The sequence below is a fragment of the Oryzias melastigma genome, linkage group LG3, assembly GCF_002922805.2.
Source record: "Oryzias melastigma strain HK-1 linkage group LG3, ASM292280v2, whole genome shotgun sequence".
Taxonomy (NCBI): Eukaryota; Metazoa; Chordata; class Actinopteri; order Beloniformes; family Adrianichthyidae; genus Oryzias; species Oryzias melastigma.
In genome coordinates, this window is record NC_050514.1 from 11660073 (window position 1) to 11674980 (window position 14908).

General features: G+C 36.7%; 1 protein-coding gene across 1 annotated transcript; it reads left to right on the forward strand.

The window, feature by feature from the left end:
• The first annotated feature begins 2731 nt into the window (after window positions 1–2731).
• LOC112161260 (cell surface A33 antigen) lies at window positions 2732–11053 on the forward strand. The gene is made up of 7 exons (XM_024296324.2): window positions 2732–3287; window positions 3603–3778; window positions 3857–4076; window positions 5035–5199; window positions 5725–5841; window positions 5955–6084; window positions 9703–11053. The coding sequence occupies exons 1-7, from the start codon at window positions 3248–3250 to the stop codon at window positions 10100–10102; spliced, it is 1248 nt and encodes a 415-aa protein (XP_024152092.1). The 5' UTR covers window positions 2732–3247; the 3' UTR covers window positions 10103–11053.
• The last annotated feature ends 3855 nt before the right edge of the window (window positions 11054–14908 follow it).

Here is a 14908-nt window from a genome sequence, read left to right on the forward strand (position 1 = left end):
AACCAAGCTCCTGCTCCAGTCATACAGAGAAATAAAAAATAAGTTAAAGTTTAAAAATAGGTTTAATTTTTTTTTTTAATTCATAGAATAGATAAAATACAAAAATATATTACAAATCATTTTTGTATTTTATCTATTCTATGAATTTAATTTTGCTTTTCATTTATTTATCTACATACATTTTATTTATTTGCTTTCAACCTTTTCTTTTCTGTTTTTAATTGTAAGGCACTTCGAGCTACGCATGTATGTATGAGAAGCGCATAAATAAAGTTGAGTATAAATAAAGTTGATTTGATTTACAGACTTGTATCAACATTTTTACAGACAGTCATAAAGTGATGCACATGAAGTTGTGAAACTGTTATGTTTTTTTGTTTTTTTGTCCAGAAACATGTCAACCATTCTACCACCTCTTTAGACCTATTTTGTACAAGGCTGTCTAGCATGGTGAAAGTTTGTGCACACTTTTGCTTTCAGGAGATTCATACACATATTTGACACAAATTTTCTTTTTTTTTTGTCCGTATCACCTTTTAAAAATAATGCCCCAGGACACTGTGACATCTGTTAAAGAGCCATAAGTATACTCAGGAGGCCTCGGCCACTCAAACACACTTCTATTTCCAATCAGAGGAGCAGCCTCACTGACAGACAGGACATTTGTTAGTGGAGCAAACCTGTTATTCCTCACTGTGTTTACATTAATCTGTTGAAAACTTTAGGTTTTTAAGAATTAATTTAATGAATCGTAATTTAAAATCCCATTGTGTCCTCCGAAGTCAGCACACTGCAGACTGTTTTAAGAAATCAAATGTATAAATGTATGTGTCGCCTAAGTGAGTCTGTAAATATAATAATTTTATTTCTTACCAACATTGCATTTACAATATTCATCACAGCTGTGGAAACACTGGTACAACTGTTTACTGTAAGTAAAACACTCTTTTTTTAATGAGGGTATTTATGTCTTTTGTATGTTTTTGCATACTAAACTGCAACTAAAGTTAATCTTATCTATCGTATCATATTCTTGTCTATCATAAAATCGTTACCAGTGACCGTTTATTATGATTCTGTTGTTTTTAGCCAAAGTACAAAATCCTTTGTCTTTTTTAAGACATATTTTATGCACAGGGCAGTATCTCATTAGAAAGACAATTCTGGGTTGTGGGTGGGACTGTTGACACCCCGCCCCTTCGGTGAGAGCGCTGTTTGTGCGCTCACGCTTGAGCTTATAGCCTTAAGTTAACATTAACGGCACAAAAATAGCAAAGAGCAATTTTTAGATCAATCCAATGGTACAGTTTTTATCCAGAATTGCAATTTGCTACAGCACGAGTGTTTTACGTTGATCATAACTCGCGTACCTAAGTGTAAGTGGCCCAAGGTGCGTGAAGGTGGAGGGGAGACTTTGGCACGCCCATTTCAGTGGCTGCGTCATTAGTCTCAGCATTTTCAAGCATTCAGTTTTCTGATTCAACATGATTTGATTTAAGAAATACTCAGAAACACAGTTTTAATTGTAAACTAATTTATATAGGTCCTCTATCATGACAAAAATGCTACAAGAACATGTCAAAAATTTAAAAAAATACTATTTCTGTTATGGGTCTTCAGGGTCACTTTAAAACAAACTGGACTATCTTCCCTTAGCATAAAAAGCACTTCACAACTCACTCCAATGAAAATTGTGCGATTGGTGTTTGTAACATGTTTTTGTAGCATTTTTCTCATGGTGGTAGACACAAAGAAAATTACTATAAAATGTGCTTTTTTGAGTATTTCTTTACTCAAATGATTGTGAATCAGGAGCAGATGAAAAAATACTATTTGAAAAAGCTTGTACCTACAGTCGGCAGTAAAAGCACCCTACTACACTCCAATTGAGATCCACCTGCAGACAAATAGATCTATTAATATCTTTGTTTTTCTCATCTGAGCTGGCATCTGGCTCAAAACTGAAGAAGTGGATAACTTTGATATTGTCCGCCATTTCTTGCTGCACAGGTAATGTCATGTTGAGGTTGTGAGGTGGTGTGAGCTAGAGGAGGAAGGATGAAGGGTAATGAGCGCAGGCTTACACCCCGCCAACAGTCCCGCCCACAACTCAGAGAAAAATGTATGATGAACTACTGCTGGAACTATGTCCTAGAAAACAACACAGTTATTTCTGATGTTGTCAATAGACCCTTGTCACTTTATTTCAGGCAAAATGGCGACAGGGCCGAAAAGGCGAACAGTGGCTTCCGGTGTTTGGATTTAGAACGGCAAAGCTGACAACTGAATTCTGTTTGACCAATAAATTGATGTGTGACGTCATGTGAAAAGGGTCTATTAATCCCATTATCATAATTAAAAGAATCTGAGAGCTCTTTTACAATAGATTAAAAAAAATAATAATTGGAGCGGGACTTTATACTACTAGTATACTTAGTGTATACAAAAAATGAGGCTGTATACTTGAAGTTTAAATTTTACATACTATCTATAGTATGAACTTAAAATATTCTGATTTAGTCTTAAGTATTCAATTTATTTCCCAAAGTACATGGTTCTTCAGCTACTTGCTATTAAATAACCTTCAAATATAAGTCCACTACTTAGTCCCAAGCGTTTATAAAACATCCAATAACAAATAGAATTTTAAAAAGAAAACAAATACATTAATTGTTCAAGTTTTTCTCTACTTTTAAAGTCTGTCTGGCATTTTTTGCTTTTTTTTTTACCGGAAGTGTAATATGACTCCGACACAACTCTGTTTTTTCCCCTTGTGTTGATCTGCATCTGCTCATGTATCTCGTCAAACCAGTTTGTCATAAGAAAAAAAATGTCAGAACACTGACTGCAGCAGAATTAATGCCTCACTTCTTTTTTATACAAACTAAGTAATAAAGTCAAGTACCTGCGCTCGTTCCAACAACTCTGTTTTCTTTTTCTTATTGTTACTGAGAATTTTCCTGCTGGGTGATCAAGGAGAGTCAGAGGCAGCTTTTGACGGGACACGAAGAAACATGTTTGATGGGCGGGAAAAGTGACTCACCCGAGTAACGACATGCACGGTGATTGGCTGCAGACGCAGTCAATCATCACAGGTGTGGCGGCGGGGAGCAGGCGCATCTCACGAAGGAGTTTCGACGCCGCATTGAGTCAAGGTGTTTTCGGTTCTTCTTCTTTTTTAATGAAATAAGTGCTCAAAAAATAGAGGAGCAAGTTGAATTTGGTTGAATGAACTACAACCTTCGCTATGAAGAGGAGCATGCTTACCTTTGTGCTTCTGTGTGTAGGTAAGTAGGCTGTTGAAAATGTTCTTGTTTTTTGATACACTTCGACAAAGAATCGGCCACGCCCGTTCGAGCACCCAGAACTTCAAAAAATGTTTTATGCTCTCTGTTTCTTGTAACTATTTCTGATTTTTTTTAATAAGATAAATTAACAAAATATATATTTTACACCACAAATCTTGTTATTTATTGTATCATAAACTTAGATATCTAACTTGTTTTAATGTAATATTTACTCTCCTAGCATAACATTCAAATTATTGCTTGAAATCCATATGCCCTATATTTATTAATGACTTTTGTTTTTTGTCCTAACAGTGTGGTTACATGTTGAAGCCATTAATGTGGACATTCCTCAGTCAACGTACGAGGTTGCCAGAGATCGCAACACCACAATACCCTGTACATTTACAACAACAGTCCAACCCCCAAAATCAGGTGTCATCACCTGGTCCAGGAGGCCCACAGATTCCACGGATCCCAATGTTCCGTTTGTAAGTATTAAAACAATATAAGTATATAGACAGAAATGTGTTTATTGTAAGTTTAAACTTGTCTTAATTTTCCAACAGGAAACAATTTTGACCTTCTATTATCCCGACAATAGCTATGATTTGTCAGCAGGATTTGATCCAAATCGGTTTTCCCTCAATGTGGATTTTCTGAAGGGCAAGGCTGACCTTCTCATCAATTTCCTCAAACTAGAAGACAGCACGACCTATGAGTGTACTGCCCAGATTCAAAGGGATACAACAGGCAAGAATGTGGATACAGCAAATTTGGTGGTTTTGGGTAAGTCTTCTCACTCTCACATAGACAGTTGGTTGTTGGAAGAGCAGAAAGGCAGTCTATAAACTCAAAATCAAACAAATGACACAAAATCAGCAATTTGTTTTCTAACACAATTAGTCAAGCGGAACTAAGTACTTCTCTAAAAACGACTCATCTGCTTTTAATTTGAAGCCCTTACGCTACAACACCATGCATTGAAATGATTTCTGCACAAAAATATTTTCATTTTGACTTGCTTAAAGACACACTCTAAAGAAAATTGTATTTTATCCGTTTTTAACATGTTCATGTGGCATTTAAAGAAAATTAAGCTTAAAACTATGTATCTGAGTATTTCTTTATTGAAATCATTAAGAATTAAGACCAGATGAAAAAAATCAGTTTGAAAAAAAGAGCTTGTTTGTGACGTGAAACCAGTCAGCTTCATTCTGATGCATCCACTTGTAGACCCCTAGATCCATGTATGTTCTTGTTTTCTTCATCTGAGCTGGTATCCAACTCTAACTATATGAATGGATTGCTTCAATATTGCTCACCATTTTTGTTGCACTGGTAATGTTATGTTGGGGCTGTAGGCCAGTGGAGAGAGTGTAAACAGGATGATGGAATACAACTTTTCAATAAATTTCTGCAGAAACTAAGTCCTAGAAAATGACTCAGGTTTTTAGATTTGGGCCTTAAGCTGCGCAATCATAATTAAAAGACCATCGAGAATGTCTTTACAATAAACCAAGATGGATTTGAGTGGGAGTTTACAGACTTCCATATCATAAGGATGATACTATTTTCAAGGTAGATATTTTTGAATGATGGTATACCATAAATTTGGTCTAACGGTTATTTGCTTCAAGTTAGTAAACTCCAAAAATATAATACTTTAATATTGATGCATTTTGGCAAATTTGTTCTTGTCACTTGATTCCTAAAGAACATGTGTTTTTTTATTCTTTTTCCTAAGTGGCTCCATCTGAACCCATCTGTAAGGTGGAGGGAAAGACTGAGTACGGCCAGAACATCAATCTCACCTGTTTGTCTAAAGAAGCTTCTCCCGCTCCCGCATATAAATGGCAAAGTCATGATGTTCAGAACAATCTTCGTCCTCTAGACCCCAAATCTACTGTCAGTAAGTGCTGGTGAACAAGATTTACGCTCTTGTCTGGAACAGCTACGGCTGTGATTATGGTGAGATTGGCACTCTGCTAACATCGGAGCTTACCGTTTGTGGAAAAGTACTCACTTCTTTGTCATCCTTCAAGTCAAGACTTGGTAATTCTAGGGAACCTTACATGTCCCTAACTTTCATGACAGCATTGTTTCCCCACAGCAAGGTTATGAGAAAGAAAAGGAAAAGCGCTGTCTAGCAAAATGTGATGTATGATATTTGCATTGAACTTCAACTTTGTTGACAAAATTTGAACATCGCTGACATTTACAGCTACTTGTACTTCATAGGAAGTAATAACGTAGACTCATTTGTTCTGTATTCTAGGCCGACTGTAAAACTTTTTCAAAATAAAACAGCACTGTCTAAACAAACTAAATTAGAAAGAGTTTAACATGTTCTTTATGTAAAACTAAAAATGAAAAGAAAGCAATGTTTATTCAAAAAAGGAAACTGTTACTTACATGTTCATTCTGTCCATTGCAGAGGGGGGTGTTTTAAGTCTTTTTAACATCAGCAGAGACACGTCGGGATTCTACATCTGCACTTCCACCAACAAAGTTGGCACTGCTACATGCAACATGACGGTCTCAATCATGCCACGTATGTTGTCTTTTGATTTTAATTTCATTTTAGGAAATGCCTATTTGCAATAGTTTAACAAAACTGGTATCTGTCTCTTGTACTTTCACTCTTAATGTCCTTCGATCTTGTAGCATCCATGAACATTGGCAGTACTGCAGGAATCATTGGTGGAGTTGCTGCCTTTTTGATTCTACTCGTGATCGTCATTTGTTGCTGCTGCCGCTACCGAAAGAAAAAACAGGAGGAAGGCCATCAGATGGGGTAATGTTAAATCTATTCACACACTTCAACATTTGTACCTTTAATGGCAAAAGAGGGGTCTCCACAATTTTAGGATGTGCATCTTTGTCTTGGACACAGATATGATCTTGGACCTATAGGGTTCAGGTGGTCTATGCTGCAAGGCTAATGTAGATTTAAAAAACAGTGTTACTTTTTTCTTGATTGAAAACAGAGCATCATTACTTTCTTGCAATAATACCTAAATTATCAGATTATTTTTTATTTAAATTTAATAAGTTGTTTCAAATGTTGATTTGACTTCTCCATTTCTCTGCATCACAAAAAGAAGCAGCCTAAAAAATAGTAAAAGAACATAGATTTTAAGAAAATAATTACTAAAGAGTAGTACAAGTATTTTTACTTAAGAAATCTCTTAATAAGATATCACAATCTAGAAACAATGATTCCACACAAGTATTTAAAAAGGGAAAAATACTAGAGAAAATATAACTGGTAAAAATGAGTGTTGTACAGCCCAATAACAAGTATTTTTTTGTACTAGTTATAAGCAATTTCATTGTATTTTTTAGGTTTGTGTTGATAAAAAAAAATGATTAAGCGATTTGAATTGATTTAAGCTTTTTTTTTAGCTTAATAATAATAATGGATTGGATTTATCTGCGCTTTTCCAGACGCTCAAAGCGCTTACATTGTGTATCCATTATTCATTCACACCTCATTCATACTTGGTGATTGGTGAACTACTACTGTAGCCACAGCTGCCCTGGGGCAGGCTGACAGAGGCGTGGCTGCCAGTACGCGCCTACGGCCCCTCTGACCATCACCGGAACATTCATACGCATTGGAGGCAAGTAGGGTTAAGTGCCTTGCCCAAGGACACAACGACACTTGGCTGGCGGGAGCCGGAATCAAACCGCCTATCCTTCGATCATTGGCCGACCCGCTCTACCACCTGAGCCACTGCCGCTTAATAGAGCAATAATCGGTTAATGAAAATATAGATCGATTTAGCACATAAAGCTCAGGTCTGCTACTTTGATGCTAATTTTTAATGGAATAGGACGGCTAATGTCAACACCAGATCGACCCAAGCATACATTGTTGACTAAATGAACATCTTTATAAACTCACAGGCATGAATTTTACAAACTCTTTTAAGGACATTTTTATTTAAAGTAACCATTTGTGGTCTACAAACACAGTTTTTTTGCTCATTTTTTCTTCTTCTTCTGGAATAAGGTGTACTTCTATAGCGCGATTGCCACCCAGTGGCTAAAGTGAAACGTCTTCCCGAAGACGCAGAACAACGTTTACAATGTAAATTATCTGCACATTTTTGTTAGAACTTCTCCTTTTGAGAATAAATGTAACACTGTATGCTAATAACAATCTCATTATTTCATTGGTAAACTTTACAGTATGTGAACTGTATCAGATTAATATAAATATATTCAAAACATATAATAGATTGTTTATGTATTTCTAAACAAACATGTATAAATGTGTAAACTCAAAATTGAAATGATTTGAATTTAGAGGATTGAAAGAATTGAAAAAAAAAAATGGAAATCATGCTGATCCAGGCTCTAGGTAATCGAATCGAATTGTTTCTGGAAATTATCGATCCCCAGCTCTTGTATTTTTTTGAGTTTCCCTCACCTAATTGTAGTTCATTGTGATCACAGTTACAAAAAATTAGTGTGATATGTGGAAATTTCTCATTTTGGAACAAAATGGGAACAAGACGATAATATTCTCATTACAGGTTTTGCCATCTTGAAAAATCTCCACAACATCTAAAACTAGCACTTATTCTTGGAATATGAATCAAACTTTTTGTTTACAAAATAATGACGATGAATGCCTGTTTAGTTAGTATTAATTGAACTTTAAAAGGGCCCTACCATGATTTTCTTAAGCCTTTCAGAGTGAACTATATCCATTTATATGATCATATACTACATTTGGGCCGCCAAGAAACAAATTATTTATGAAATAGTAGTTATATTTCATGAGTATTTTCCTACCCGGAAGTAAAACGACTTGATTCCTGTAGCTCCGCCTCTGCTGCTTGTGGCTGCACTGCTGCTGCAGTCCACTTCCTGACGTCATTCCAGTGAAATCCCTGTCTCCGCATTCCTCCCACAAAAATAATCCAAACTTCTTCAAAGATGGATGCACATACGATATATCTGCTTTTAGTAGGCTTGGCCATCTCATCACTGATTCACAACATGACTTCTGCACGGCTGGGCCGCACCAGGGTTTGGGGGGGGGCGTCTTAAAGGTGCGCCGGGTGTAAACTATCAAACACCTGTTTGAGCTGGAATTTATTGAAGACAGGACACAACTGGAAGATATACAGTATTCTGCATCTAAAATGAAGGTTTTTTGCTGATCATTGTAAGCTCAGAGGAGAAATTGAATGTTATGTGACACTGGGGGCGGAGCTATCAGAGCAGACTCTTCCTGGAGGGAGCTGTTGGCATCGATCTTACGTCAGCACGTATCCATCCGCTCGTTTCCGTGGGAATGGGAGGGGCTGCTGCAGACAGTGGAGGTTTTTAAAGGATTACTCTTAAATACATGAAAGGATCAAAATGCCATTTTGGAGTTCTTTATAGTGAGAAATGAACAGTAAAATGCATTTAAAACCTCACAAAGTAGAATTTTCCTGGTAGAGCCTCTTTAAAATAACTTCCTTAAAGTGAAACCAAAAATTACAAAGCAATTTGAGTAGTTTTTAGTCCTAAATCAAGGTTTTCTTTTATCAAGAGGTTGAAGTAAGAGGATTTTGACTCATTGTAATAATAATTTCCTTATTTCTTGATCCTAGCTCTTGAATGGTAAATGGCGTATACTTGTATAGCACCTTCTACCCTCCTTCGAGGGCTCAAAGCGCTGCACAGTCACAGACCCATTCACCCATTCACACACTGGTGGTGGCTCTGCTGCCGAACACCTTCCACCAGAGGCAATTCGGGGTTCAGTGTCTTGCCCAAGGACACTTTGACACATGGGCGGGCAAGGCGGGAATCGAACTCACAATCTTCAGAAGTTGACCGCCCTATGACTGAGCCACGGCCAAGACATTAAAACCTGACTGTTGGAAAGGTTTAGACTAAAGATAAGCTAAAACAACTTAAAGATCTATACTCCAATGAAAATCATGTTTTTAACATCTTCATGTGGCATTTTTCTCATTATGGACATGTATTTTTAATTTAAGATTAAAATAGTCTTTCTGAGTATTTATTAATTCAAATTGCGTTTTAATCGGGAGCAAATAAAACAAGGGGTGTGAAAAAACTCAGGTTTATGACGCAAAAACTGCCACGGGTGGGCTGATGTCTCTCTGCTCTGCTACTATTCCGATGCATCCACTTGCAGAGAAATCGATCCATCAATGTCTTCATTTTCCTTGTCTGTGCTGGTACCTGGCTCAAAGCTATACATCTTCATAACCATAATTAAAGACCACTGACATTAGAGAACAGAAATAAATTAACTTTTGTACTTGTGCTGCACAAATTCAGTAGTTTTTTTTTAGTTAGTTTTCAGTGTTGCTACAGCTTTTTTTTTCCTATTTCGTATTATTTTACTAGAATATCTAACCATTGTTAATCTAATTTGCAGAAGTCTTGAGGAGTACAAGGACAAAGATCCAGAGGGGAATGATGAAACACGCCGCCCTGACGGAGAAGAGAGCACACGAGGTTATAGTGATTCCAGAGGCCCCGCAGAGCGGCGGGATAAATATGAGGATAGGAGTGAGCGCAATGACGACCGCCACTATGACGACCGTCGCAGTGACTATGACGACCGCCGCAGTGACTATGACGACCGCCATTATGACGACCGCCGCAGTGACTATGATAACCGCCGCAGGGACTATGACGATCGTCGTGACTTTGATGACCAACGTAGCGACTACAGCGACCGCCGTGACAAATACAGTGATCGCAATGAGCGCTACGATGACGACCGCCGCTATGATGATGACCGCCGTTATGACGATCGTAGAGGTCAGCGCTAACACAGTGATGGCTACCATCATCTTTGCAACTTTAGAGGTCATCAAGCAGGGCAAGAGTAAGACTATCCAGAAGATATGCATTAAAACCAACTCCTTTATCTTGCATTCACTGGGTATGCAGATGATTACTTTTATTGATCTACATCACAACTACTAAAAAAAATAATGAAATGATGTCTACTACATTTTAGAACTTTCTAAGTTCTTCAGAATAATCTGCAATGTCTTCAGCTCCACACCAGTCATTTGAGATTGAAGACCTTTGAGAAGAGATGAAACAATAAGAACAAACCTCAATCCCATTTGGCTTGATTTCAGGTTTTTGGATAAACTTGTCTGTGACTATTGTTGTATAGGGGGAAACTATTTCTGTAGGACTAAATATGGCCAAGGATGACATTGTAAATACATTTTTATTTCTATACTATACTTTTGATAAAATAGCATGTAAATGTTCTTTACAGTAAAAAGGAAATTGAACTATGTGTAATGTTGGTGATATCTTCTGGGGACCATGCAATGCTGTATTAGAATAACTGATTTACGACTGCGTCTTTTCCAAACAGAAGGACAATTCTACCTTGTGACCTCCTAAAATATTTAACTGTAGAGAATTTTCATTGGATTTTCTTTTATTTGGAGTGTACAATAGAAGAGCTGTTTGTAAATTATTCTTATATCTTTTGATCTTTAGGTGCTTCTTTTTCCTTTTATGTGTTTTAAGTTTTATGCGAGTATAATGCCATTGCAATTCTGGTATGATTGCATTCCAGTCTTGCACATTACTTGACACAAGTAAGCCTCAGTGGGAGTTGTGTTTTTAACTTAAAATGTTTGGTTATGTCTCTTTTGCATGTAAAGATTGATATTCTCAGACCTGTTATTTTCTGGGGTTGGTTACAGGGCCATTTTACTTTCATTGTTTTAATAAAGATTATGTTTGAACTTTAAGCATTTCTCTGAAACTTGTTTATTTTACAATAGGTGAACATTAGAAGAGCTAGCATTCATTTAATCCTTTATTTTGATGTTTTGTGTTCTGCTGAAAGTATGAAAAGTGGTCAAAATTTGATTAAATTTTGTATTTGGATCAAAATTGATCTGTACAAGCAGTGAAGTGTAGTAAGGGGAGGCAAGTAAGGCTGTACTTCACTAGCCAAATACATTAAGATCAGTATATTTTTCATTATTAAAAATAGAATCAAATAATGTTTTTCAGACAGTTCTATTCTATGTTTAAATTTTTGGGGGGTCCTCAACGTTTCTTTAGTTTAAAAAAAAAAAAAAAAAAGTGGCAATTTTCTTTTTGAGTCTCTTCAAGAATTGGCGGGAGGCATCAGCAGCCCGTGCTGCCCTGTGCCGCACACACTGACTGGAGCTGCAGCTGATGCATGCGAGGTACTGTTTTGGTCTTTAATCATAAAAGATGCTTTGTTTTTATTTACTTTTTATTTCTACAAATCTGACTCATTACATGACATTGTGACTCATTTAGTCGTTTTATCCACTAAAAATTCGCTTAAAAATACTAAGAGTACTTAGCTGCCTTACCGCAGTACGCATGCCTCAAGGCAGAGGGCGCTCGTGAGCCCGGAGATTGTGGCACCGCGGCTAATGTAATAGTTAGCAGTAGCAAGTCAAGTGCAGGCGTCCAAATAGTTTTTAAAAATGTTTAGCATCAGTTTCTAAATGGAGGATTATGTGTCTAGTTAAACTCAGGAATTTATGGAGACCCGTCACTGGCAGTCACCTCCACTGAGACATAAAACTGTGAAAAAGAAAAGGGAGACTTCTACAAACAGGTGTTTCATCTGCTTCATTTATAAGTTACAGTAAGTCAACAATATATATATATATTTTTGCTATGCTACACTTTGTAAAAGAAAGAAGAAAGTCTAATGCAATTTTAAACAGCACACTTTAACTCATTGTCAGTCAAATAGCGAATATTACTCTGTAGGTTTCAATGTTTGAAAATCTGACTGATGATGTCAGTGCCTCACCAGCCGTGAATCTCACTGCACATAACGTTTCTTTTACTTCAGACTTAACTATTGAATGGCAAAAGATACATTTTCACCATTTTAGTCAATTCAAAATGTCTCAAAAATGACATTTGTGGTGTTATGGGTCAATTATTCGATGAGATTAGGTGTTGAATGCATCCCTTAAAAGTTGTATGTTGCTTTGCGGATCAAATATGACTAAAATGTGCCCCAACACACACAGGCCACCTTCACCACTCCTATCCCTTGTAAACTCAGACATTCTTGTAGAATACTGAAACACAGACACCCTATGACAATCACTATGATTCTTGCATACTAAAAACACACATATCTAGTGTTAAAAATTAAAAAAAGAATACAAATCTGCAAGCTTTTCATTATTTTTGGTGTATTGTTTAAATGTATCAGTGTTTTACATGTTTTATTGCCTCAATGTTTTACTGTATTTTTAACCAACTGTGGCTGCCTGTTGGCCAGGACTCTCTTGCAAAAGAGGTTTAAAATCTCATTATGATTATCCTGGTTAAATAAAGATCAATAAATAAATCAAAGATTTTTGGGGGTTAAGTCCATTTCTTAACCCCTTTGTCCCGTTCGGGGTCGCGGGGGTGCCGGAGCCTATCCCGGCTGCTGATGGGCGAAGGCGGGGTACACCCTGGACAGGTCGCCAGTCTGTCACAGGGCCTCAATCACACTCATACACTCACACATTCACACCTAAGGGCAATTTAGTCACCAATTAACCTATGAAGCATGTTTTTGGATGGTGGGAGGAAGCCAGAGTCCCCGGTGAAAACCCACGCATGCACGGGGACAACATGCGAACTCCACACAGAAAGGTCCCAGCCGGGAGTCAAACCGGGGCCTTCTCGCTGTGAGGCAAGAGCGCTAACCACTGCGCCACTGTGCAGCCCCCGCTACTCTAATATTATTAATTAGACTATCTGTCTCATTAACTAATTTAACCGCTATAGTGAAATATGATTTGTGAAATGGAACAGTTTTTGTCATCAAAACTTAGTAAGTTGTACAATAAAAGGTCTAAAAACATTTTTAATACATGTTTCTATGGGTATGATCATTCACTGAATAAGAGAACTGGACAGAGCGAGTTAGACATCACCCACAGAAAATGACTTACTCTCGGTTCTAACCAAAAGAAGTCAATTCAGTCACCATTTTTCCATAATATGTCCATCACCATGTTGAAATCTGACATCCTCAGTAAGCTGTGATTGGTTCATGTTTATCTTAGTCTACATTTCTATGGTAATTGTCTTATTGAGGCGTCTGATTGGTCAGTTTATACCTTGGATAACTTGTGCTACAGCAAAAAAAAAAAAAATAATAATAATAATAAAATGAAATAAAATAAAATAAAAAATGGATAACGCTTTGGGGTTTTAAGTATTTACAGGTTGAATTAAATCATGGGTCAAATTTTACCCACCAACATTAAAGATGAGAACTGTTTTTTAACACAATACAAAGTGAAGTTTTAGAACTACTTATTTAATTATTTCTCTTAAGAATCTGAGATTTTTTTATATATATATATAAATACAATACGTTAACAGGAATTCTTAGGCAAAAAAGTCACAATTTTACATTTTTAAGTAAAAATTTTGAAAAAAAGGGCTTCATTTTAAATTCATCAAAGCTATAAAATCCACAGAGATTCAGGTAGATTTGCCTGTTTTCAGGAGTAAACATAAAGTTAAATGGTTTTATATTCATCCATCCATCCATCTTCTTAACCGCTTTGTCCCTTTCGGGGTCGCGGGGGTGCCGGAGCCTATCCCGGCTACTGAAGGGCGAAGGCGGGGTACACCCTGGACAGGTCGCCAGTCTGTCTCAGTGGTTTTATATTAAGATTCTAAATGCTAAAAAGTTGTCTGTTGTTTTTCTGGCAAATCTCTGGTTCAAATAGAAGAATGGTTCAATGTGTTTAGGGAAATCAGGGTAGATGAGGGAAACGGAAAAGAAAACTTTTCACCGAAAACAAATCAACTTCTAATCACAGGCTAGGCCATGGCGCTTTCCAATCCCATGTCAAAAAGTGATGAAGTGGACAAATCACTAAATCCCATATTGCCCAAGGAGACCTTGCTAGCTGCATGGACAGCAGATGTTGCTGTTGTTGCATGAATACATCTGTCTGTGATACATGTCACAGTGTCTGTCTTTGTTAGCTGATGTTTTGGCTCATAGCCTAGAAATGTCAATAACATGTATATACAGATAGTGTCAATTATATCATAAATTTAAATGTGTTTACTGTAGGTTTTTGGGGTCTGTTGCAAAAATATAGGGAAATTCCTCTTGTATACATGTTTCCCTTTTTTGTTATCTGCTTAAATTGTGTTTTTGGGTGCAGTAATATGTTCCTTTATTGACTATTGCTAGGTTTTTCTTAGGCATTTTGGGATGTTGGTTGATTTGATTAATTAAAAGTTGTAAACGGATTTTGGATTTTTGAGTAGGTTATCTCACACACAGTATCCAATGCATATTTTTTTTTCTTTGCTCATTTTTTTTTTTAGTCTACTCCTGATTGAAAACAATCTGTATAAATAAATCATAAGAGATGCAACTTTAAGCCTAATTTTCTTCATATATTTGCGCCATCATGACAAAAGCTCCACAAGAACATGTTAAAAACACCAAATACACAATTTTCATCAGAGTAGGTCTTAAAGTATTAATTGTTGCTGCCTTTAGACTACTGGAGGCTGGTGAGAAAAAGAAGCAATTGAAAGCCTTGTTAAAATCATTGTAATGACTTCAACAATTTACA

Bases quoted from the DNA above. Each gene is read 5' to 3' on its own strand.
- LOC112161260 (XM_024296324.2), top strand. From the start codon at position 3,248: ATGAAGAGGAGCATGCTTACCTTTGTGCTTCTGTGTGTAG. The intron at 3,779-3,856 runs GTAAGTATTAAA...ATTTTCCAACAG, and splicing joins CGGATCCCAATGTTCCGTTT to GAAACAATTTTGACCTTCTA. The intron at 6,085-9,702 runs GTAATGTTAAAT...TCTAATTTGCAG, and splicing joins GAGGAAGGCCATCAGATGGG to AAGTCTTGAGGAGTACAAGG.